The 26,244-nt window shown below is 42.8% G+C and overlaps 1 protein-coding gene across 4 annotated transcripts in view; it reads left to right on the top strand.

The window, feature by feature from the left end:
- Window positions 1-8,833, top strand: part of NCAPG2 (non-SMC condensin II complex subunit G2) — a 73,150-nt gene extending 64,317 nt beyond the window's left edge. For all 4 annotated transcript variants that reach the window (XM_003896934.3, XM_021936487.2, XM_021936488.2 and 1 more), the window contains one exon: window positions 8,426-8,833. In XM_003896934.3, coding sequence (XP_003896983.2) covers window positions 8,426-8,477 — 52 coding nt within the window. In that variant the 3' untranslated portion in view covers window positions 8,478-8,833. The remainder of the gene's footprint in view (window positions 1-8,425) is intronic.
- Window positions 8,834-26,244: the final 17,411 nt, after the last annotated feature.

Here is a 26,244-nt window from a genome sequence, read left to right as displayed (position 1 = left end):
TTCTATGGTTGTTGGTTGTTCTCTAGTTTTGGTTTTGTTATTTTTAGTAGGACCTCTGCCAGTTTTGCTTTCAGTGTGAGTTGCTGTCAGCATTAGAAGGTAACTTTTCCCTTTTCAGTGTTGTGGAACCCTTTAAATCACATCCGATGCTGTGGAACAACATGTCCCCCAGAATTCTGGGATGACTTTTCCCTATTTCTTTTATGTTATTAGTCAGGCCTGATTTTCTATTACTGCCTGAATAAATTTTGGTAATTTACAATTTCTTGCATTAATCTAGTTTTTTAAATGTATTAACAAAATGGCTTGTGATTTTTCATTCATTGTTTATTAATTTTAATGGAATAGAATTTACTCGTTGAGACATACATATGGAAAAGAATGTAAATAATACGTGTACCACTGAATTAATTGTCATAAAATGCAGTCACAGGCCAGGTGCAGTGGCTTACGTCTATAATCCCAGCATTTTGAGAGGCCAAGGCGGGTGAATTGCTTGAGTCTAGGAGTTCGCAACCAGCCTGGGCAATGTGGCGAAACCCTGTCTCTACAAAAAATACAGAAATTAGCTGGGCATGGTGGCATGTGCCTGTGGTCCCAGCTACTCAAGAGACTGAGGTGGGAGGATCACTTGAGCCCAGGAGGTTGAGGCTGCAGTGAACTGAGATTACGTCACTGCATTCCAGCCTGGGTGACAGAGTGAGATCCTGTCTTAAAAAAAAAAATGCAGTCACTACCTAAATCAAAGAATACACCTCCTGAACATGGCCCCTCTCCCCCTGTGTGAAGGTATCAGCCCACCCCAACCCTCAGTCTAATTTTGGGTGTTGTCCAGATGAAGACCAAAGTGTGTGTGGTTTTATACCTGATATGATGTTTATGTTTACTGTGGCTTTTAACACCATTTCTTTTTTGTCTTTTTTTATTGTACGTTTGAGACTGGCTCTGTGGTCACATACAGCATTTGTGAGTGCTTGTGCATAGGAGTGTGTGTTTTAGAGAGGTGGAGTGCCACCTGATCAATTTACATTTGTTAATTGTGTTACCCCAACTTTTCTATGTATTTACTGATTTTTTGTTGCTTATTCTACAGAGACTTGGGTTAAATTTCTCATTATGCTTGTGGATTTGTCCAAGTGTCCTATTTAGGACTGCTTTTGCATTACATATTTTATGGTCCTGTTATTAGGTGCATATAAGTTTAGAACTGCTGCATGTTCTTGATTAATTGACCCTTTTATTTTAATAAAGGGTCTGTCTTTAGTCCACTTTGTCGGGTACTGAGATAACAATGTTGGCTGGGCATGGTGGCTCGCGTCTGTAATCCCAACACTGTGGGAGGCTAAGGTGGGCAGATGGCTTGAGCTCAGGGGTTCAAGACCGGTTTGAGCAACACAGCAAGACCTCATCTCTACAAAAATTACAAATATTTGACAGGTGTGGTGGCATGTGCCTATAGTCCCAGCTACATGGGCAGCCGAGGTGGGAGGATCGCTTGAGGCGGAGGTTGCGGTGAGTTGAGATTGTGCCACTGCACTCCAGTCTTGCAACAGAGCAAGACTTGTCTCAAAAACAAACAAAAAACAATGTTTTTCTGTGTGTTTGTCAGGTTCCAGGAAGAGACCAAAACCACGCAATGATTCGGATAGGGAAAGCTCAGTGTCAGGGATTTTTTTGTTTGTTTTTGAGACAGAGTCTCCCTCCGTTATCCAGGCTGTAGTGCAGTGGAGCGATCTTGGCTCACTGCAGCCTTTGCCTCCCAGCTTCAAGTAATTCTTGTGCGTCAGCCTCCTGAGTAGCTGGGATTACAGGCATGCGCCACCATGCCCGGCTAATTTTTGTATTTTTAGTAGAGACGGAGTTTCACCATGTTGGCCAGGCTGGTCTTGAACTCTTGACCTCAAGTGATCTGCCCGCCTCGGCCTCCCAAAGTGCTGGGATTATAGGGGTGAGCCACCGTGCCCGGCTGAGTGTCAGGGATTTTTATAGGGAGTTGGCACGATGGGTTATTGGCTAGTGAGAGTTAAAGAGAACTCTAGAGAATACTGGAGTAGCAGATGAAGAGAACACCTCCAACCCTAGGTGAGCGCCCTCAAGGAAGGAGCCCCCACCCCCAGAGGGAGACCTGGCTTCCTACATGGAAGAAATTGCTAGTGGCCTTTGGTGGGACCTGAGGACATCCACTCATGTGGGTGGGTGGCGGGCCGGGGGGATGTGGAGCCATCCCAGGGGAGGTGCTGGGGGAGCTGCTGGAGCCAGAGCTGGAAAGCCTACTCGAGTGCTGCAGGCTCCTGTGTATGGCTCGGATCAGGTGGGGGCTTGTGGGGATAGTTGTCTGGTGTGCTACTTGTGCTGTCAGAGTCCTCTGGAGAAAGGGGGGCCTTACAGAAACCTGGAGAAAGTCCCCTCCTTCCCCAGTGGTTTTCCAGCACCCCATGGTAATGGGACGTTGAACTGGGCACTAAAGCAGGTGGGTAGGTTTGGGCTTCTAGTGACTGAGTGAATGAAATGTATTCAATTATGGACTTTATTCTAAAAATGATTGAGTGTCCACTATGCTAGTTTTAATCAGGTTAGACTTTGCAACTATATATTTTAAGAAGAAACCCTCCCAGCACTTTGGGAGGCTGAGGTGAGTGGATCACGAGGTCAGGAGATGGAGACCATCCTGGCTAATGCAGTGAAACCCCGTCCCTACTAAAAATACAATAAAGTAGCCGGGCGTGGTGGCAGGCACCTGTAGTCCCAGCTACTCGGGAGGCTGAGGCAGGAGAATGGCGTGAACCCGGGGGGCGGAGCTTGCAGTGAGCCAAGATTGTGCCACTACACTCCAGCCTGGGTGACAGAGCAAGGCTCTGTATCAAAAAAAAAAAAAAAAAAAAAAGAAGAAGAAGAAGAAGAAAACAAACTATTGGTCTTAGGAGCTTGTTTTTAGGGCAGTGGTCTGATTTGGGGATGACAGAGGAGCACTTGTGCATTTCAGAAAATAAGTGACAATGTAAATGTTTCATTAGACACAAAGATTAAACAAGATGACCAGAATTACCAACTGTAAGAATGTTAAATTGTTTTCACAGGATGTAGTAACAACCTCAAAAGTCCAAGCATTTTTCTTTATTAGAAATAATGTTGGCCGGGCACAGTGGCTTATGCCTGTAATCCCAGCACTTTGGGAGGCTGAGGCGGGCGGATCACCTGAGGTCAGGAGTTCAAGACCAGCCTGACCAACCTGAAGAAACTCCGTCTCTACTAAAAATACAAAAATTAGCTGGGTATGGTGGCACATGTCTGTCATCTCAGCTACTTGGGAAGCTGAGGCAGGAGAATCACTTGAACCTGGGAGGCAGAGGTTGCAGTGAGCCGAGATGGAGTCATTGCACTCCAGCCTGGGCAATAAGAGTGAAACTCCGTCTCAGAAAAAAAAGAAAAAGAAAAAAAAAAGAAATAATGTTGCCAAGCAAGGCTTATTTGGATATAGAATAGTGTACACTATTCTGAAGATGAAAGGGAAGAGGAAGGTTGGTTTCTTGTTAGGAATGCCATCCATTTCCACTTATACTTAGTTTCAGGCTACTTGAATTGTGTTAGTTACATTGAGAGAAGAGAAGACCTGAGAAATTCAGAACTTACAATGTGGAAAAGGACATGAACAGAACACTGGGGACAGAGTGTTTTGTTTCTCTGTTATTCCTTTTTCTTTTTTCTTTTTTTTTTTTTTTGAGACAGAGTCTCGCTCTGTTGCCCAGGCTGGAGAGCAGTGGCCGGATCTCAGCTCACTGCAAGCTCCGCCTCCCAGGTTCACACCATTCTCCTGGCTCAGCCTCCCGAGTAGCTGGGACTACAGGCGCCGCCACCACGACCGGCTAGTTTTTTGTATTTTTTAGTAGAGACGGGGTTTCACCATGTTAGCCAGGATGGTCTCGATCTCCTGACCTCGTGATCCGCCCGTCTCGGCCTCCCAAAGTGCTGGGATTACAGGCTTGAGCCACCGCGCACGGCTGTTTCTCCGTTATTTCTTCACCTGCATGCCATCCTCTCTACTAAGCTGATACACAGATGAAAAAAAGAGCTCCTCCCTTTAAGAAGGAAACATCCTAGAAAATAAATAGGTTGGGACTGTGAAATATTGGCCTCTTACTTAAATATGCAAGAAGCAAACTATAGAGAAACCAGTGTCTAAAAAAATCAATCTGACAAATTGATGAAACAAGAAAAATCAATCTAATGGAAGATAAACAATTAAGATTTACGATTGTATTTTAAAATATTATTGATTTAATGTTGCACTAGAGACATTAAAGCAAGTAAACATCTTTAAGAGTCTGGGAACCCCTTGCTCCAATTAATATTTTAGGCAGTGGAGCTTGATTTAAAAGTGCACATTTTCTTAACAACTAATCTAGTTTTCAGGGTTAGTATTCTGTTGACTGGTCTGTTGGGTGCTAAATAAAAATTGGCATCTCGTTGCATTTTCATTGCCTCGTCCCGTATAGCGTCCTGTAAACTGGACATTTTCCGAGGAGAAACAATGTGCATTTGCCAGTGCACTGGTGCATTTAAATGTCAAGTATGTTAAGTTTATTGCTTTCATAAATAGTATCAAGATAGTAATAAATTTATAATTTGAAATAAATTACAAATATAAATAATATATTTCTTAAGGTTTGTGTTACCTCATGAATTTTCCCCACTAATCATATTACAAGCAAATTACTTGCCAATATTAATTGTGCCTGTACTTGCAGGCAACTTTAATAGTACAGTAATGTAAGTGCCAACATTAAACCTTGAAGGAAAAGAGTACTCCCTGAAAAAGTGGCCTCACTTTTGTTATCAGGTATTGATAAATGAATACCAGTTAATTTTATTCTGCTTTAATTTTAACAGTCCTTTTTTTAAAACGAATTTGGGGCTGGATGCTTTTTATAGCTTATTTAATGGTATGCTTCTATCATCCATACCCAATGAACTTGGTGTGGGTAATTTAAAACTATTTATATATAAAACCACCCTTTAATAAATACATACATTGTCTTTTTATCTTACTGTTTTTCTCAGAAAATTGATTCTGCCTGTATTTCTTGTGGCTGTGATCACCAACATGTGACCCTAACCTGACATAGACGGAAGGAAAGGTGGCAAAGTTTCGAGTCCTCGTATTTGACACATTTGACAGACGTTAGTGCTGAGGGGACTTGCACATCGTCTGGTCTGTGTGTGCAAGGAGAAACCTGGCCCAGGGAGCTTTTTGTCTAAGCTTTTGTCACTGTCCCTTCCAACTTTAAAATTCCTTCCTTTTGTTCTTTAGTAGGTCTTATTTCTCTGGTCTTCATAGTGTGTTCAGTTCTTCAGGTAGCAGAAGAATGAGTACATTTGAAGTATAGTGGAATATCTTTTTAGTGTTGCAGTAGTGTACCAGTAGCAGGAGAAAAATGACCTGGGTTTAAACCCAAACTGCCCTTCCCAGCTGAGTAGTCATGGGCAGTTTGCTTTAACACTTCTGCCTCAGTTAGCTTATCTATTAAAGGAGAACGATAAAGAGTCATTCTTGTTGCCAGTCTAGACTTAGGTCAGTGTGAGTAGCTATTTACTACCTGGTAAATGAGAACACTTGACCTTCTGTATCCATGGGTTCCACGTTCGGAAATTCAGCCAACCATAGTTTGACAATATTTGGGACAAAAATGGATGGTTGTGCCTGTACTGAATATGAACAGACTTTTCCTTGTCATTATTCCCTAATATAGCATAACAATATAGTATAAACAATGTAGTATATAGTATAACAACTATTAGTATCGTATAACAATATAGACAATATAGTATATAGACAATATAGTATAACAATTATTACCATAGCATTTACCTTGTATTAGGTGTTGTAAGTAGTCTAGAGATTATTTAAAGCTTACAGGAGGATGTGGGTAGACTATATGCAAACAGTACACCAGGGACTTGAGCATCTGTGGATTTTAGTATCTGGGGGGTCCTGGAACACATCTCCCACAGACAGTGAGGGTTAACTGTACTTTTAACATTTTTCTCTGAAGTATTTTTAAATTCATGCTCACTTAAGGAGACAATATTATTTTTGAGTAATTAAAAACTAATTTTAGGCCAGGTATGGTGTCTGTAATCCCAACACTTTGGGAGGCTGAGGCAGGCAGATTGCTTGAACTGAGTTCAAGACCAGACTGGGTAACATGGTGAAACCCCATCTCTACAAAAAAAATCAGCTGGGTGTGGTGGTGTGCACCATAGTTCCAGCTACTTGGGAGGGTGAGCTGGGAGGATTGCTTGAGCCTGAGAGGTCAAGGCTGCAGTGAGCCGTGATCTCACTGCTGCACTTCAGCCTGGGTGACAGAGCACGACCCTCTCTCAAAAAAAAAAAATTAATTTTAGATTTTGGAGGGTTCATGGCTTCCTGGGCCCTGTTCCTCTCTGTCTGGACTCTGGCTGCATTGTTGCTGAGCCAAGCAGTTGCTGAGCTGACAGGTGGGCAGAACCTGGACTGTGGACAGAGAGCACTCTCTTCTCCTGGGGGACTCAGGGAATGGGCAGGAGACTCTGAGGCAGCAGGTCTAGAAGAGGCCCAGCAAGGCTGGGAGAGTGAAGGAGCTATGGGGCACCCAGAGTCTCCTGTGTCACTGTGTGGTGGCCTCCACATAGCTGTGCCCTCGCCCCTAGTTCAACGCAGGCAGAAACAACCACACCGAGGGTGGCCCAGGCACTTCCAGAGTGATAGTGGTGGGAGAGTAATAAGAGTCTTTGAAGAAGAGTCGACTGTAACCCCAAAAGGACAGTCTAGAGCTAATGTGTCACAGACACACTGCTGTTGCTAGTCAAATTCCAGAAAGGTCAATTTGGAGAGATGTCTCAGAACATAGAACATAAGTACTCATGAGGAGAGGTCACGAGGATGGTGACCTCTCCTCATGAGAGGGGGAAAAGGCCTGAGAGACCTAGTATCAAGGAGAAACAGTGATTCAACAGTGATAGGAAAAAATTCCCCAGAGCTAAAGAAAGATATACAGATTCCCTTTTTTCTTTCACTAAATTCTGGATTGACGAAAAAAAAATCACAGTTAAATAATTATGGATAAAATTCCTAAATTCCAGGAATAAAGAGAAAATCTTAAAATTTTTCTAGATTCATGCAGGCCAATACAGTGGCTGCTGAACACCTGAAACCTGGTGAGTCTAAGCTGAGTGTGTCCCTCACAGAAAGTGCATGCAGGTTTTGAAGACGGTATGGAAAAGAGAATGTGAACTATGTCACAAGTAATTTTATATGGATTACAAGTTGAAGCATTTTGGATATATTGGGTTAAATAAAATATATGAAGATGAATTTTGCTTAAAAAAATAAGTAAAAACAAGGTCTTGATCCATTGTACTCTTTGATCTCTTTCAATGTGATTACTGGAAAATGTAAAATGACGCATGTGACTTGCATTGACATTACAGGGCGCTGTGGTAGACAGCAGTCTGTCTGCAAAGGGGAAGACCAGGTAGACGTGAGTCTCACTTGCAGTGCTGGACACAGGAAGACAATAGGATTGTAAGAGTTTTAAATCTCGCTGAGATATCATTTGGAGTGGAGGGTAGATATATTCGTGTCTAGGAGGAATTCGGAGATGAGCTTTTCTGTATTCCTTCTCTGAGGAGACTACTTCGGAGTGCACTGTAATCAAACAAGCATGCATTGGAACCAAGTAGGAGTTGTGGTACAATAAAAAAGGGAAGTCATGGTGAGCCACACACTTTGTAAATACGTGTATTTAAGGAACAGTGATATGCTACCTGTCTAATAGTGATTCTTAAAATAGGCACACTGCCAGGGAAGTGAGGACAGCGTCTGGCAGGGAAAGTACTCAGTGATCTCAGCCAAAGCCGCGGCCTAGGTGGGGCTGGGGAGGACATGAGGAGAAAGTCTCGCCTTGAGGGACAGGGATGCAGGGGAGTGGGAAAGTGAGGTTTTTCTAAAGGCCTCAGGTTATTAGAGGTAGTAGGTACATGTCATGGTAGTAGAGTGTCTTAGTAGGTCACATAGTTTTTGTCTTGTTTTCTTGTATAATAGAGAAATAGGCTCAGAACTGTGGGTGCTGGAAAGGAAGAGCCCATGTCCTCTTTGCCCACCAGCATGGCACACTGCCCAGTGCGCACGTTTTATTGCCTGGCAGAGCTTGGTGTCCACCGTCAACCCAAGCCTGTGGTCCAGTGCCGTGTGTCCTGACTCCTGTGGGGATTCTGACTCCATTTTACATAAGAGAAACAATTAATGAAACATTTATAGATTATTTCAACTTTGTTTTAAAATGCATCTGGCTGCAAACCGTATTTAGATTATAGTTTTGAAAATGTACATTTGGATAATTTGGTCACTTTTTTTCTGTAGCTAAATATTTCTTTATTTGTGTTTCAGATTTCTCTATGAATCATCATCAAGAACTCTGGGAGAACTTTTGAATTCATAACCAAGCCAACATCTCCAGACATGTAAAATAGGGAAAAGGGATTCCAAATGAAATTCCTGTGTATTTTCCTATTGTTTTTAATGTTAATAACCCATATAATAGCAAAAGGGCGGGATTTTTTTTTGTGGGAGTGTGGGAAGGTGGAGGTTATGGAGTAGAGAACTCAAAACTTCTTCAATTTTTGCTAGTGCCTGCGTAAATAATATATTTAATATAAAGGACTCCAGGTATGAATGATGTGGAAATCCATGATTCGAAGAAAAAACACTTTTCTAGCAAACCTGGTTGTTTTTAAAATGACTTTTATATATGTAATATTGCTTGGAAACTATGAGTAATAAAGCAATGACAACATCCATTTGTTTATTTGAAAGTATTAGGGGCTGGGCGCGGTGGCACACACCTGTAATCCCAGCACTTTGGGAGGCTGAGGCAGGTGGATCACTTGAGGTCAGGAGTTCAAGACCAGCCTAGACAACATGGTGAAACGCCGTCTCTACTGAAAATACAAAATTAGCTAGGTGTGGTGGTGAATGCCTGTAATCCCAGCTACTCAGGAAGGAGAGGTTGCAGTGAGCTGACATCGCGTCACTGCACTCCAGCCTGGGTGACAAAGCAAGACTCTGTCTCAAAAAGAAAAAGAAAAGAAAATATTAAAGCCCACCTTTATGGCCAGGAGTGAGGTGCGGTGTCCCAGGGAGGGACTCCCAGCATGTTCCCTGAGTGGAGAGCACGGGGCAGGGCCCACAGCAGTCTCTATGTGCAACCTTCATGTTGGCTGTGTGGGGTATTGAGATGGGTCCTGTGGCTGTGAACGTGAGCAGCACAGACACCAAGTAGCTTAGCCTAAAGGCAAACCACGGTTACTCGGGTCTTTTCTTTCTGAGAGCTGTTCTGGTAGCAGTGGTGCTGACAGCCTCCTATGCTGCCCTGACCTCTCGCCCACCGTGTGGATGCTGATTGTTTCATGGCCCCATGCTCCTGGCCCTCTCAGTCCAAGATTCTGTGTCACGGTTAATCCTGTGGGTCCTCGTGGACCACCTCATAGTTGGTTGGAAATTAGTGCAGCTTAAATTTCATGCTTGTTGGGCAAAAAAGTAAAGAAATGCCAGTGTTTCTGTGCCTGTATTTCTCCAAGACGGTACAAGAAGTGGACGACTTACTGTAGTTATGAGCATTCAGGGTAAGGTTTTGCCAAGGGATCTGAGAAATGGAAGGTGGGGAGTGGAATAATACTACAGCTTAATTCAGATAATTTTGAAAATTACTTTCTAGACATCTTGGCTGACTAAACCATATTCTGAATTAGTGAATGACATTGATAACAGAAATACAGTTCTATCAGTGTTGATAAAGTCATTTATTTGGAAGAATTTGTGCAAATTTAAGACTGGCGATTGAGTATGTGAGGGAGAGATGGCTGGTCTCTCCCCTGTTATTCATTCTCCTCTTTTTCCACAGAAATACTATCTCTGATTTTGTCACTGGGTACATGCCCTTCCAGAATAAAGACCGCATTCACCAGCATTGCTTGCACCTACATATGGGCATGTGTCCAGGTGCTTCCAATAAGATAATAGTGAAGTTGTCATGGGCACCTTGAAAGTTATCTGTGTATCTTTACCTTTCCTACATTCTGCCTGGAATGGGGTTGTGATGGATGGAGCTGTCACTGCCTTGTTGGACTGTGAGGATCTACGGTTTTGAGCTACATTCTTGAGCCTACATTGTTTAAGCCCCCAGTGTATTTGGGAGAACTAGAGAGCCAGTCTTGACAGTTGAAAGCCATAACTCTCAGCTAGTCTGAGGATGAATCCCTGTGATTGCCACCAGGCACTTGACATTTTAATTAGCACTTCTGCTCTCAGAATTCGCCTGCAGTGTTCCAACACCAATGTCACTTCTGCACCCAGCTAGAGAGGTAGGGAGACACCATTTTAGAAAATTAAAATAGGGCCGGGTGGCCCCACCCCTGCTGTGGCACTCCTCAGCCAAAGACTGGCAGAATCCTGGCCGCATGGCCGGGAAAGCAAATACCACTTTAAACATTTAAATATTCCCTGCATCAGGAGACATTCTTCACCACTCACCAAGACTCAAGGGGAGAGATCCCAGAACAAAAAAATAAATAGATGTTGGGTGGCCAAAGACAGCAATAATTGTAATTTAAATTATTCTGAAGGCCGGGCGCGGTGGCTCAAGCCTGCAATCCCAGCACTTTGGGAGGCCGAGACGGGTGGATCACGAGGTCAGGAGATCGAGACCATCCTGGCTAACACGGTGAAACCCTGTCTCTACTAAAAATATAAAAAACTAGCCAGGCGAGGTGGTGGCGCCTGTAGTCCCAGCTACTCCGAAGGCTGAGCCAGGAGAATGGCGTAAACCCAGGAGGCAGAGCTTGCAGTGAGCTGAGATCTGGCCACTGCACTCCAGCCCGGGCTACAGAGCAAAACTCCGTCTCAAAAAAAAAAACAAAAAAAAATTATTCTGATTGTCTAGATCAGTGGTTTTCAGCTTTAATATGCATCACAAACCTCTGAAGTTTGTTACGGCTGCTGGGACCTGGCCCCACAGTGTCACAGTCTTGAGATTCATCCGCACTGTGGTGACTTAGCCATTCACCTAGTGAGGGTCATTCGGCTGTTCACCTGTTGGTGGTGGTTTGGCTATTTACCCTTCACCTATTGATTCCCCTTTGGCTGTTTATCCCTATTGATGGTCGTTTGGCTATTGCAGATAAAGTTTCTGGGAACCTTCGTGTATACAAGTCTGTGTGGGCTTGTTTCACTGGGTCAGTTTCTTGGAGTGGAAGTTCTGGTTAATATGTTAAATCTACATTTAACTTTTTAACAAATGTCACAAACTATTTTCCATAGCTGTAACATTTTATATTCCCATCAGTTCCTCCACATCCTCCCTTACAGTGGTTATTTCAGTGTTTCTATCTTCATTCTGTTGGGTGTGTAGTGGTAACTCGTGGTGTCTTTACTTTGCGTTGCCTGAGGACTGATGCTGCACACTTCACTCACGTATCTGCGTTGGCGAAATACCAACTCAAGTCTCTCATCTGTTTTTGTTGTATTATTGCATTGTTTGTCTTGTTGCGTTTTAAGCCTTCTTTAGTTGTTCTGGATACAAGTCTTTTATTAGGGTTAGGTATTATAGTATGTGGTTCCTATTTTTATTTTATTTTATTTTATTTTATATTTTATTTTTGAGACTGCGTCTCGCTCTGTCACCCAGGCTGGAGTGCAATGGCGCGATCTTGGCTCACTGCAACTTCTGCCTCCTGGGTTCATTCAGTTCTCCTGCCTCCGCCTCCCGAGTCGCTGGGATTACAGGTGCATGTCACCACGCCTGGCTAATTTTTGTGTGTGTGTGTTTTTAGTAGAGATGGGGTTTCACCACGTTGACCAGGCTGGTCTCAAACTGCTGACCTCACTGCTGGGATTACAGGGGTGAGCCATTGCACCCAGCCCTATTTTGATTTTTTTAAATGGTGTCTTAAATAGGAAATTTTAATTTTGAAGAAGTCCTGTTTATCAATTATACTCTGTAGTTTGTGCTTTTTGTGTTCTATATAGAAAGACATGTAAAAAACCATGTTTATTTGTTGTCCTGTGTGAAATAACATGTTTTATTTTGGCTTGCATAGTTAACTGATGAGAATCTTACAGTTGTTTCTACCTTGGTGTCTCTGACTGCTTTTGTTATCTCCATATCGAAACTAAAAGCTCTGCTCTTATGTTTAGGTCTGTGGTCCATTTTGAATTAATGTTTATGTATGGTATGAGGTAAATATTTATTTCTTTCTTTATGCCATATGGATATCTAGTAGTCCCTGCACCATTAGAAAGTAATATTTTTATCAAGGAACTCCATGACACATCTCTGGACCTGCCCTTCATCTAGACCAGCAGGGCTCAGCTGGGCATGAGTTTGCCCCCCTTTCTGTCAGTGGCACAGGTGTCTTGGTGGGCCGGGTTTCCACAAAATGCCTCAGGTAGGAGGCACAGGACAGCCCTTGCAACAATGAGTCATTCCAGCCCAGTGGTCAATGGTGTGATGTTGAGAAGCTCTGCTGTGTAAGTTTATGTTTTAGCTGTTATGGTTAGATCTGTAATCCATTTTAAGTGAATCTTGGATGTGGAGTCCAAGCTCAGTTTGTCGTTTTTGTTTTTCCCCACATGATTATCCATTTGTTCCTGCGCCCTTTCTTTCTCCGTGAAATCACCTTGCATCTTCGTCAAGATGCAGTTGGCTGTGCGTGTGTGGGCTCTTTCTGGAGTCTGTTCTGTGCACCGAGCTATGGCCATCCTCACGCCAATTCCCAGGGTCCTTTTTATTTGAGCTGTACCTGTGTCTTAAAATTGTGAGTTGCAAGTCCCCAATTGGCTGGCTGTTTTTTGGTGTGGTTTTGGCTTTTCTAGCTTCTTTGCCTTTTCGTATACATTGTAGAATCAGTTTGTCAATTTCTACAGAAGAAGACATGCAGTACAATTTTGATTGTGATTACACTAAATTTACAGATCAAGTTGGGGATTAACTCGCAAAAAGAGTCCGGCCACTTATGGAAAGAAGGCAAAATGATAAGTTATGATGACAGTGATATTCCTTTATTATTTGTGCAGGCAAGGGGAAGAGCAGTTCCACTCTTCAGTTTGGAGGGAACGCAGGGGTTTTTACAGAAAGGGTTTGGAATGCAGAAGAGGCAGGGGGGACTAAGAGGTGCCAGGTGGCGTGACTTGCTTCAGTGGACCTTCTTGAATTATTGTCCCATTTGGTGAAGGGGCTGGCGCCGTTGTGGATCCTACTGGGTTATAAATTAATCACAGTCAATCTTGTAGTCACTCTTCAGCCAGGAGAGGGTTCCGGCCTCGAAGTAATCTTTTGTTGGAGGTGCCTAGTCCCTTCTAGGACCCGCCTCCTGAAGCTTCTAAGCAAATAAATGGCCTAAGAGAGCATGGTGTGTGCTTACCTAGCATCTGGGTAAATAAATGTGCGTACAGCATGGGAGCATAGAATGGAAAAGAAAGAGTGGAGGGTCCAGGGTCGGTGGCTCACGCCGTAATCCCAGCTGCTTGGGAGTCTGAGGCAGGAGAATCACTGGAACCCAGGGGATGGGGGTTGCAGTGAGCGGAGATCGCACCACTGTACTCCAGCCTGGGCGACAGAGCGAGACTGTTTCACAAAATAAAAATGAAAGGGAGTGGAGGTTCACAGCACATTCCAAGGCTGTATTTCAAGATGAAAGGTAACACATATGCAGTTTATCTCAGTTGTATCTTGAGACTGGGAAGGGGGAGAGAAAAGGGAAAAGAAAAAAGAAGTTTAAAACACGGTTTGAGGCTGGGCTGCTAAGCTGCTCGGACAGAGGGAGAATTGACATTCAACAGTGTCGAGTGGTCTGATCCATGACCATGGTCTAGTTTTTCAGATGTTTAGTTTCTCTCAATATTTTGTCATTTTCATGATATAGGTCTTCCATATGTTTTATTAAATTTATCCCTACGTATTTTGTGTTTTATGGAGCTGATGTAAATGGTAGTATTTTAAAATTTTCAACTTCTAATTGTTCATACTAGAATAGAGGAAGGCAGTTTCTTTTTGTATGTTGACTTTGTATTCTGCTTTTCTAAGCTCATTTATGACTTGTGGTAGTTTATTTATAGACTGTCATATTTCTACTCAGATGATCAGGTTATCTAAAAATAAATGCCATTTACATCTTCCTTTCCAGTCTGGATGCTTTTATTGCTTTTCTTTTTGGTGCCGGCGAGAACCTGCAGTAAAACGTAGACTGAAAGTGGTGTGAGCAGGCACTCTTGCCTCGTTCTGTTCTCCATAGCAAAGCATTCAGTCTTCCACGGCTCAATGAACTGTAGGTTGTTTATAGACACATTTTATCAGGATGACCAAGTGCCTTTTCCATTCCTCAGAAAAAAATTTCTGAGAATTTTTTTTTCTGTGAGTTGGTGTTAAAATTTTGTCAAATTGTTTTTATGGTTTTTTGTTTTGTTTTGTTTTGTTTGAGATGGAGTCCCGCACTGTTGCCCGGGCTGGAGTACGATGGTGTGATCTCGGCTCACTGCAACCTCCGCCTCCTGGGTTCAAGCAATTCTTCTGCCTCAGCCTCCTGAGTAGCTGGGATTACAGGTGCCCGCCACCATGCCTGGCTCATTTTTTTGTATTTTTAGTAGAGATGGGGTTTCACTATTTTGGCCAGGCTGGTCTCGAACTCCTGACCTCACGATTCGCCCACCTCGGCCTCCCAAGGTGCTGGGATTACAGGAATGAGCCACCGCGCCTGGCCTGCATCTATTAACTAATTCATCTACCTTCAAAATATATTGTATCCCTTTATGAGTTGCACACAAACTTAGCAGGTTACCTCCATTTCTCCTTCTGTTCACTGTGCTATCATTGTCATAAATTTTACATCTACATATGTTATTCCCAAAATTCATTGTCATTATTTTTGTTTTAAACTGTTATTTAACTTTTTAAAAGATTTAAACATAAGAGAAAATTGTCTTTTAAGTTTATCCACATATTCACTATTTCTGGCAATGTTCTTTCCTTTGTGCAGTTTCAGATTTCCATATGGTATCATTTTGTTTCTTCTAAAGAGCTTTCTTTAATAATCTCTTGTCGCATATATCTGCTAGTTATGAGTTTTCTCAGCTTTTGATTATCTGGAAGAGTATTTTGCCTTCATTTTTGAAGGTTTAAAAAATTTTTTTAGAGACAGTGTCTTGCTCTGTCACCCAGGCGCAATCGTGGCTCACTGCAGCCTTGACCTCCTGGGCTCAAGTAGTCCTCCTGCCTCAGCCTCCCAAGCAGCTGGAACTACTGTCATGTACCACCACATCTGGCTTTTTTTTTGTTTTTTCTTTTTTTTTGTAAAGCCAGGGGTTTTGGCCGGGCATGGTGGCTCATGCCTGTAATCCCAGCACTTCGGGAGGCCAAGGCAGGTGGATTACCTGAGGTCAGGAGTTCAAGACCAGCCTGGTCAACATGGTGAAACCCCGTCTCTGCTAAAATACAAAAATTAGCTGGGCGTGGTGGCGGGCACCTGTAATCCCAGCTACTCAGGAGGCTGAGGCAGGAGAATCGCTTGAACCCAGGAGGCAGAGGTTGCAGTGAGCCGAGATTGCCCTATTGCGCTCCAGCCTGAGTGACAAGAGCGAAACTTTGTCTCAAAAAAAAGGATGGGTTTGCCATCTTGCCTAGGTTGGTTTCTGAGGTATTTTTGCTAGAAAGAGAGTCCTGGGTTGATATTTTTCTCCCAGGAGTTTAAGCATGTTTTACTGTTGCTTGTTTGATTACTGATGAGCATCCTACTGCCAGTCCCACCTTCGTGTCTCTGGCTGCCTTCATGATCTCTTTATCACTTTTTGTTTCTTCGTTTGTTTTGTTTTGTTTTGAGATGGAGTTTTGCTCTGTCATCCCAGGCTGGAGTGCAGTGGTGTGATCTTGGCTCACTGCAACCTCTGCCTTCCGGGTTCAAGCAATTCTCCTGCCTCAGCCTCCTGAATAGTTGGGATTACAGGCATGTACCACCAAGCCCAGCTAATTTTTGTATTTTTAGTAGAGATGGGGTTTCACCATGTTGTCCAGGCTGGTCTTGAACTCCTGACCTCAAGTGATCCACCCGCCTCGGTCTCCCAAAGTGCTGACATTATAGGCGTGAGCTAACGCTCCCAGCCTGTCACTGGTTTTTAGCAATTTGATTATGATGTATTTGGGTGTGGTTCTCCTCATGTTTCTTCTGCTTAGGTTTCATTAGAATTCTTGAATGTGTTGGGTTTTAGTTATTAAATTTGAAAAATCTACAACCATTCTTTCTTCAACAACCTTTCCCTTACCTTCCCCCTTTCCTAGCTCCAATTACACGTGTGTTATCCTGCTTGGTATTTTCCGTGGCTTCTTTGTGCTCTTTTTTTTCTTTCCAGTTTTTTCCTCTTTGTGTATTTTTCATTCCCAGGAGCTACTTTTGAGTCATTTTAATAGCACCTCATTAAGTTCATTTTTTTCCTCTACCTTTTAAAACCACATATTACATATTTATAATAGCTGTTTTAATGTCCTTGTCTATTCATTCAGTCATTTCTGGTCTGTATCTTTTCTGGTTTCTCCTAGCTATTGGTTACTTTGTGTGTGTGTGTGTGTGTTTCTAGTAATTTTTGAATTAGTGGACATTTTTGAATAGATTTTTGAATAGTTGATGGATGGCATACATTTTATATCATTTGCTGGCTTTTGTTGTATGCCTTTAAACAGTGTTAGAGTTTGTTCTGGCATATGGTTAAGTTACCTGGAATCAGTTGGATCCTTCTGAGGATTACTTTTAAGCTTTGTTAGTGTCGGTGTAGAGCAACCTTTACTCTAAGACTAGCTTATTCCTACTACTAAAGCAATACCCTCTGGGTACGAAAGAAATACCCTTCTTGGTACTAAAGACTGGCCAACTCTCCCATACATTGCAAGGTCCTTCTAGTCTTACTAGTGAGTATGTAAACTGTTCTTAGCCCCGTATGGTCTCCAGGAACTATTCTGTCTACACCAGCCTGGTTATTCTTTCCCTGGTCTTGAGTTCTTTCTCTCCTGTTTGCACAGTTCATAACTCAGCCAAAGACTCAAGTGAACCCTCTGCAGATCTTTAAATGGTTCTCTTCTTAGCTCCCTTTCTTGGGTATACTACCCTGTAGATTTTAGCTTTCTTGACCTTCCCAAACTCCATTCTGTCTCTCTCTTAACACAATGAGGCCACCAGACCCTGTGTTTCTCCTCCCTGCCTAGAAACTGCTTCCAGAGAGTACCTGATGTGACTGTAGGACCTACCTCATTTGTTTCGTCCCCTCAGGAACCTTAGTCCTGCTGCCTGTTATCCAATGTCAGAAAACTCATTTGTGTGGTTTATTGTTTGGTAAAACTGGAGGGTAAATTCAGTCCCTTGCTACTTCACCATGATGTGAAGAGGAAAAATCTTGAAAGTAGATAATTCTAGTAATTTTTTATTAGAACATTATGAATGTTACATTGTTGAACAGCTCTGGGCTTTGTTTTGGCAGGTCATTACATATGAATCAATTTGGTTCATTTGAGGCCCTTTTTTCGTATTAATAAAAAGTATTTATTTTTAAAATGTGGTAGAATATATATAACAATTTACTATTTTACACTTTCAGCTCAGTGGCATTAAGTACATTCACATTATTGTACCACCACCACCACCATCCATCTCCAGAACTTTTTCGTCTTCTGAAACGGAAACTGTCGCCCTAAACACTAGCTCCCATCTTCCCTCCCCCAGCCCCTGGCAGCCACCATTCTACTTTCTGTCTTCATGAATTTGACTACCCCAGGCACCTTGTATAAGGGGAATCATAAAATATCAGTTCTTTTGTGGCTGGCTTATTTCACTCAGTGTAACATCCTCAAGGTTCATCTACTGTAGCATGTGTCAGCATTTCCTTTTTAGGGCTGAATAATATTTCATTGTATGGCTAATCCACATTTTGTTAATCCAGTCATCCATCCATGGACACTTGATTTGTTTCCACCCCCTGGCTATTGTGAATAATGTGGCAGTGAACATGGGTGGCCCGGTGTCTCTTTGAGGTGTGCTTTAAATTTGGGGGGCATGTATCCAGAGGTAGAATTACTGGATCATATGGTATTTCTATTTTTAATTTTTCGAGGATCTGCCATACTCTTCCACAGTGGCTGTACCATTTTACATTCCCACTAGCAGTGCACAGGGGTTTAAATTTCTCCATATTCTTGCTAACACTTGTTATTTTGGGGATTTTGTTTTATGTTTTTGATAACAGTTATCCCAGTGTTTGTGAAGTGGTATTGAGGCCTGTTTTTAAACATAATTGTCAGGTCTAGAGCAGCCGTTATTCTACCAGAACTTCAGCTCTACTACTGAGGTGAGAACCCTCTATGATCCTGGCTGAATGACCTGCGGAATGACTAAGGACATTACTCTGGCTGATTAGAGTCTCTCACATTTCTGTGAATTCTTTATTTTTATTTTTTGAGATGGACTCTCGCTCTGTCACCCAGGCTGGAGTGCAGTGATGCGATGTCAGCTCACCACAACCCCCACCCACTGAGTTCGAGCAATTTTCCTGCCTCAGCCTCCCGAGTAGCTGGGATTACAGGCGTGTGCCACTACGCCCTGCTAATTTTTTGTATTTTTGGTAGAGACAGGGTTTCACCATGTTGGCCAGGCTGGTCTTGAACTCCTGACCTCAGGTGATCCACCTGCCTTGGCCTCCCAAAGTGCTGGGATTACAGCCACGAGCCACTGCATATTTCTGTGAGTTCTCAGAACTGTTTGTCTTACAACTTCCTGATAGTTTTGTTTTATTTTTCTAAAATCTAGCTTTTACACAATAATGGCCTCTTACCCCTTTTCAGATTCTTCAGCCCTTTTTCTCCCCAGCTTTCTCCTTTCTGGGACTCTGCCCTGCAGCTCCAGCCACCTCAGCATCCCACAAACGTGGGTCGCCATCTCCTCAAGTTAATGAGACCTCTAGGCTTTGTTTGTGGTCCCTCTCGCTGTGTTCATGGCCCACAAATGCCTCTGGTTGAAAGCCAGGGTGACCACAGGGCTCACAGTCCTGCATGCTTGCACCCAGTGTCTGAAAGCAGCTATTTAATTGTTTTGTGCATTTTTCTTTTTTCTTTCTTTTTTGAGTTGGAGTCTTGCTTTGTCGCCCAGGCTGGAGGGCAGTGGCATGATCTCATCTCACTGCCACCTCCACCTCCTGGGTTCAAGCAATTCTCCTGCCCTAGCCTCCCGAGCAGCTGGGATTATAGGTGCCCGCCACCATGCCCGTCTAATTTTTGTATTTTTAGTAGAGACAGGGTTTCACCATATTGGCCAGGCTGGTCTCTTGGCCAGGCTGGTCTCAAACTCCTGATCTCGTGATCCGCCCACCTCGGCCTCCCAAAGTGCTGGGATTACAGGCATGAGCCACTGTGCTGGGCCCTGTTTTGTCCATTTTTCTAGTTGGTTACAGTGGGAAGTTAAATGCAATCCTTGTTACTCCATCTTGAACAGAAGTGGAAGTTGCTTTTCTCTTAGTTTATCTTTCTTGGATGCATCTCTTTTTCCTTCTTGATTTACTCCTTTGTTTTGGTGGCACACATGGTCCAGTTGCTTCCTGAGAAATGGGTTGTATGGAAAGTTAATTTTGGGAAATCTTTAATATGAAAAAATGCTATTATTATACTTGCTTGCTAGTTTATCTGGGTATAGAATTCTAGGTTGGAAATAATTTTTCCTCTTACTTTTGATGACATTGTTTTATTATCTTTTATCTTTCAACAGCTGAGAAGTTTAATGCCATTTTGATCCTTAATCTTTTCCCCACCTCTTTATCTGGAACTTTCAGAATCTTTTTCTTGATGTGAATTTCCCTGGGAGGTGCCCTGAGGTGATTCTGTTTTTCAACATTGTGCACTTTGTGTTACTCAGTGCCGTTTGTCACATCTTTGCATTCTAGGAAATTTTTTTTTTTTTTTTTTTTTTTTAAGACAGAGTCTCGCTCTGTCGCCCAGGCTGGAGTGCTGTGGCCGGATCTCAGCTCACTGCAAGCTCCGCCTCCCGGGTTCCCGCCATTCTCCGGCCTCAGCCTCCCGAGTAGCTGGGACTACAGGCACCCGCCACCTCGCCCGGCTAGTTTTTTGTATTTCTTAATAGAGACGGGGTTTCACCGTGTCAGCCAGGATGGTCTCGATCTCCTGACCTCGTGATCCACCCGTCTCGGCCTCCCAAAGTGCTGGGATTACAGGCTTGAGCCACTGCGCCCGGCCGCATTCTAGGAAATTTTAAAAAATGACTTCTCTGATTTCCTTACCACTGTCTTGCCTTCTATTTTTTCTCTCCACCTGGAACTTCCGTTGTAGTCTTGTTGCTTCCATGTTCTCTTTTCCCAGCTTGTATTATCTGATCTCTCTGTTTCGTATTAGAGGCGTTCCTTGAGTATCTGGTCATCTTTGCTCATTTTTAAGATCAGGGCACTAAAAAGCAGAATGAAACTCTTGACCATGTCAACTATATGGTCATAATAGGGTAGCCTAGTTAGATCTTTTAATCAGAAAACGCTTCATGTTGGTAGTTTTAGGTCTTTTCTCTTGGGCTAGCCAGATTGTTTTTGTTCCAATCTCCTCCATGGTGAAGTGTCGGCCTAGCAGCCAGTATTCTGGGTGCCAGAGTGAGGGGAAAGAGGTACGGGCTGTTCTTATTCAACATTGTCAGTGTTTACTAACCCCCTGTTTTCAGTATGGTGCTGCACCCTCAGTTCAGAGAGCCTCTGTCTCATATGCCCTGGAAAATAAATCTCTAGTTGCCTACCAGAGAGGGCATGGGGATCTGAGGCTCTGTTTATATCTTTACTTTCTCTTAATTTTATTATGGTGGAACATTTATCAGCTGCATGACAGATTTATTTTTACCCTCATCCACTGTCCCATCCCTGGCCGATTTTGAAGCAAGTCTCAGATATCAAATAAAAATACAGCCACAGTACTGTTATTACATCTAAAAACAGTTGTATAAATAAGATGTTAACGGTGTTAATAAGCAATTATGATAAAAATTGTGTAATATCATCCCATATCTCAAATTTGTCGATAGATATCTGTTCTTACAGTTTGCTAGCTTGAATGAGATCCAAATAAGGTTTATATACTGTCTTATGTTTCTTGTGGATTCCACTCTGTCGTTCTAAAACATTGCTGGTACTTGTTTTGTACACTTTTGTGTTTGTCCTGTGGGCTTGCCTTGATGCTAGTTGCATCCTTGCAGCATCATTTAACACATTACTCTGTCTCTGTTTTTCCTGAGGGTTGTTGTTAAATCTTTATCGTAGTTTGTAGTTCTCGATTTGATTAAATTCAGGTTGGTTTTGTTTGACAGGGTTCCTCATCGGGAATATTGGCTCCTCCCTTAGGATGTGACTGCCATCCAATAGCCTCTCTTTTTGTGATGTTATTAGCTATCGATGATAATTACCTAGATCTATTAATTCATAAAGGTTTGCAAAAAGTCATACTCTGAGTATTATATTTCTCTGTTATCAGCTGGAATATTTGGTTTGATTGCTTCTTTGTATAGATTGTATAGGAAACAAGGGGAATTATTTACCAGTATTCAAAAATAGTGAGCATCTTCAAAAAGCTACGAATGAGAATTGTTAAAATTATTGGCATTTGATGAGTTTCAGTCCATCGTAGTTATTGTCCTTATTGGAGCCCGTATTTTCTGGCCAGTGAGAGCTCATTCAGTTTGGGCTGTAGGCCTGATAATACGACCCAAGCAGTTTTTGGGAGCCTCCCTGCTTCCTGGTGTGTTGAGTAGCCCCAGGCTCCTCTTGTACATTTCGTGCACTAGGCCTAGAATCAACTGTTTCTCCGAGGACTTATGGTTTGTTTGAGTGGAAAATGGCAGTTGGAGACCATGATCTGACCTCTAGGCGTGTTATTGCTAACAGGTTGGTCGCTGACCATTGTTTCTAGGCCTTTTCAGTAATCAGAGCTAGAAGATTATAGAAGTGTACTTTTAAAAAGTATACATATATACAATTATACATATAGAATTATTTTTATGATAATTATATGAAAATTTTTTAGGATAAACATGTGAGTTCATACTGATCATTCCAGTTCAAATTTAGGACTTGAGAATTTTAACTTAACTTCATTGGTCTTAGCTGTTTGTATCCTTTTAACTGAGCCAAAAGTCTGAGTTCTCAGTGACACCCAAGTGATTACTCATTCGGTTCAGCAATACACTCACTGTAGTCTAAGAGTAACATTGCAGACACTGCCACCATCAATGTGATTCTTGAAACAGTTTAAGATTTTGTTGGCCTTAGGGGTATATCCCCTTAGGGAGTGCAAACACAGCTCTTCTGTATGGCTGTTCTGCCCCCAGCTGGATACATAATCAGATATATTTGTTTAGTTTTACCACCAATTTGTGGCATTGTTTTAAAAATGGCTATATTTTTATATTTACATAGTACCAAACATCAAGTTTTAATAAAGGTATATTCAAATAATACATATTTCTGAATTTCCAAAATAGGTAATGTTTTTTAAAAATGTATGGTCTATTCTATTAAAAAATAAGCAGGCTGGCCAGGTGCAGTTGCTCATACCTGTAATCCCAGGACTATGGGAGGCCAAGGCGGGCAGATCACCTGAGGTCAGGAATTCAAGACCAGCCTGGCCAACATGGTGAAACCCCATCTCTACTAAAAATACAAAATTAGCCAGGCGTGGTGGTGCATGCCTGTAATCGCAGCTACTCTGGAGGCTGAGGCAGGAGAATCACTTAGAACCTGGGAGGCGGAGGTTGCAGTGAGCTGAGATTGCGCCACTGTACTCCAGCCAGGCACAGTGGCTCACAGCTATAATCCTGCACTTTGGGAGAACGAGGCGAGTGGATCACTTAAGCCGGGAACTCAAGACCTGCCTGGGCAGCGTGGCAAAACCCATCTCTACAAAAAAATACAAAAATGCAAAAATTAGCCAGGTGTGGTGGTACGCACCTATAATCGCAGCTACTTCGGAGGCTGAGGTGGGAGGATCAGTTGATCCCGGGAGGTCGAGGCTGCAGCGAGCCATGATGGTACCACTGTACTCCAGCCTGGGCCACAGAGTGAGGCCTATTATACGAACATCCTTTCTTAGACAAATGGAAACATAACAGATACATTTTATTTTACCTTTTTAGTTTTTAGCTTAATATATTCTGGAAACCTCTTCAACCTGTAATATAACATGGAGCTCTCATTTCTTCACAGCAGCCTGGTGCTCCCTTTTGTGCATGAAGCAATTTATCTAACCAGTGCCTTGCAGAGTACTTTGGGTGTTTTCACTTTTGCTTTTGCCATAGTACCACAATGAACAGCCTTGTGCGTATTTCTTCTCGGGCCTTCACTGGTATATAACTGGGATAGAGTCATGAAAGAGATTGCTAGAGGAAAGGGAGTGGATTTGTGATTTTTTTTGCCTAATTGCCTAGTTCCTGTCTCTAGAGGTTGCACCATTTTGCCTCTCATCAGCCATGCATGAGAAGCCTGTTTCCCTCAGCTTGGCCAACAGAGTATGTCATTGAGATTTTGGATTTTTGCCAATCTGATAGGTGAGAAATGGTATCTCAGTGTAGTTTTAATTTGCATTTCATTATGAGTGAGTCAAACTGCTTCTTCAACAGACTCTCAGTGATTGTCCCTTATTTACCACCGTTCTCAGCATGGCTGGTGTTGCTCACTTCTGTCCCCGGGGCCTGGGGACAGGTGGATGTGTTTTTCCCTGTGGGATTGCCCCCCCTCTCAGGGTCTGGCTTTCCTTGAGTATGCAGAGACAGAGGCTGCTCTTTCTGATTTCCCCTTTTATAATATGGGTACTAGTATCTTTTCTCCCACTTTGTTCTTGTGGGTCTATGCCTTTTTAAAAAAGCATTTCGTGTCTTACTGGGTTTTGCGGGTAGCAGAGGTAAATGCTTATGTTCAATTCAAAAGGAACTTCTGTGCTGAAAGCCACCACAAATGTCATCTATTTTCATGATTCAGGGGGAAAAAACCCACTTCCAGGTCCTCCACAGCACACTTTAGAGCTTGGAATAACAGTTGTGGTGGGCACTGCTGTTTGAAAGGGGCACTGCCATTATTTTTTTCCTCTGCTTCAAGTTGTGAATCAGTTTTACTTGGATCAATTGTGGCAGTCAACACAAATCAATTCCAGAGCACGTGGCTTCAGCATGAGCAAAGTTCCTGGTTTGTGTGGATTCTTCCACTTGGGACTGGGATGAGTACATTTTGGGGGTGCTTCAGGGTGTTTTTTGTGCTGGGAGACATCAACTTCGTGTTGCCCTGGACTTTCCCAGGCAGTAGCCTCCCGTGCAGGCCCCCACAGCCTAGTGCGTTGTCACGTCCCAGGTGAGCCTCATCCTTTGGGAGTCACTGCAGCATTGCCCTTTCCTTGAGTCAGAAAAATAACATGAAGAAGTTTTAAAATCTCACCATATCCATTTTTCTTTATTTTCCTATTTGAGATGTGTGTTTTGTAGAGATAAGTTACCTTAATCATAAAGGCAATATTTTAACTTAGCCTTATTGATCTGATGTGTGTATATCCTTTCGAGATTATGTAACATGGCATAGTGATATTTTTATGCTACCTTATCTGATATCGTCACATGTACCCTTCACTTTTTTTGAATCAGTGACATCTCAGTAATGTATTCCGCCCAAGTTTTTTTCCCTGAAGAGACCATTTTTCCACAGGGAAACTAACCTTCAAGAATGGATTTAGCTAATTCCATAGTGTCCCACATGAGGATGAAGCTTAAAGTGTCTAAGTATAGTCAATGTACTCTATACTGATGTATCATGGGATTTATTTTCTAACGAAAAGTATTCTCATGGACTCTGATTTTAAGGGGCTTATGTCCGTGTATGCTGTAGGAGATGCTTAGTAAATGAGTGGGTTGTCAGGAAAACCCCAGGTTCAGTCTTTCTCTCGGAACCTTTTAGCTGACAATCAGCATCCCTAATTCAGTTCTGTGCTCCGCTGTTGTTAGGAGTAGGTGTGGTTTTGCTGCCGCCTTTGAAATGAGATTGACCTACTATGACAGAAAGCCTGGAGTCCTCGACAGAACCTTGTCAACATGTGTGGGGTTCTTATTTAACTGACTTCTCTAGCTTTCCGAAGTTGAATATGAAGTGGCTGGTATACCCCTCCTCCCACAAGTACCTTTGAGAACTCCAAAGTCTCGAAGACAGCGATGCAGATGCTTAGGTGTAGCCACTGTCATCACGTTTGGGAGGAAACAGTGTCTGTGGTGAGTGTCAGCAGGTGCATCCTGGGAAGGGGCTGAGTCTTGGCAGCAATGCTGGTGACGGACCAACCAGGTCCCTTACCAGGGCCATACAAAGAAGCTGTGAGTAAAATAACTTTTTTGGATCGAATTGGAATTGGTTTTCCCTGGAAATATTTTTTATACACATTTTTTAGTACATATTTTCTATAGAGAGAGAAAGAGAAAAGAGGTACCTCTGACTTACATTTAACGGCTTCTTGCATGTCAGGAGCCCTTTAACTTATTAAAAGCCTCCTTGGGTCTGCTTTAAGTGACTGCTGATGAAGCGCTGTGTTTTCATGTGATGCGGTCAGCAAGGATGTGCGTGTTGGTGCAGAGGGTTGCTTCCTATTGAATAAGGAAAGTGAAAAATCTCAGTGTAGCTCCCTAAGGCCATAACCCCAGCCTTCCTGTTTCCTCAACTTGAGACTGAAGAACACTGACATCCTATTGAGCTACAGTGTTAACAAATTTATTGTTGGTGCATGGGAGGGAAAACAGCAACTCAACTTTTACTCCTGCCTTCCAGGCCCTGGAATAAGATTACTTTTTCCACCCCATCCCCATCTTTCTGAAAACCAGCCGTTGGAAGTATCTATGCACACAGGGGACATGTGCTCATCTGTGGGTCTCAGCAAAGGGGGTACACTTGCTGTTTCTGTTACAGCTGTCAGGCTAATGCTGGGTATGCTCTGTGGGTGAGTTTCTTACTCTGTAAAGGGAATAGATTGAAAAGGTATGAATCTAAGAAAAATCAGAATTCATATTCATGAAGCAGTGATTCCCAAAAGTTTTGGTCTCATACCCTGTATTAGGGTTCTGCAGAGAAACCAGAAGGAAGTGTGTGTGTGTGTGTGTGTGTGTGTGTGTGTGAGAGAG

The sequence above is a fragment of the Papio anubis genome, chromosome 4 (assembly GCF_008728515.1).
Source record: "Papio anubis isolate 15944 chromosome 4, Panubis1.0, whole genome shotgun sequence".
NCBI classification, from domain to species: domain Eukaryota; kingdom Metazoa; phylum Chordata; class Mammalia; order Primates; family Cercopithecidae; genus Papio; species Papio anubis.
The sequence above is the reverse complement of the archived record's forward strand: the minus strand, read 5'-3'. Positions and strand labels throughout refer to the sequence as shown.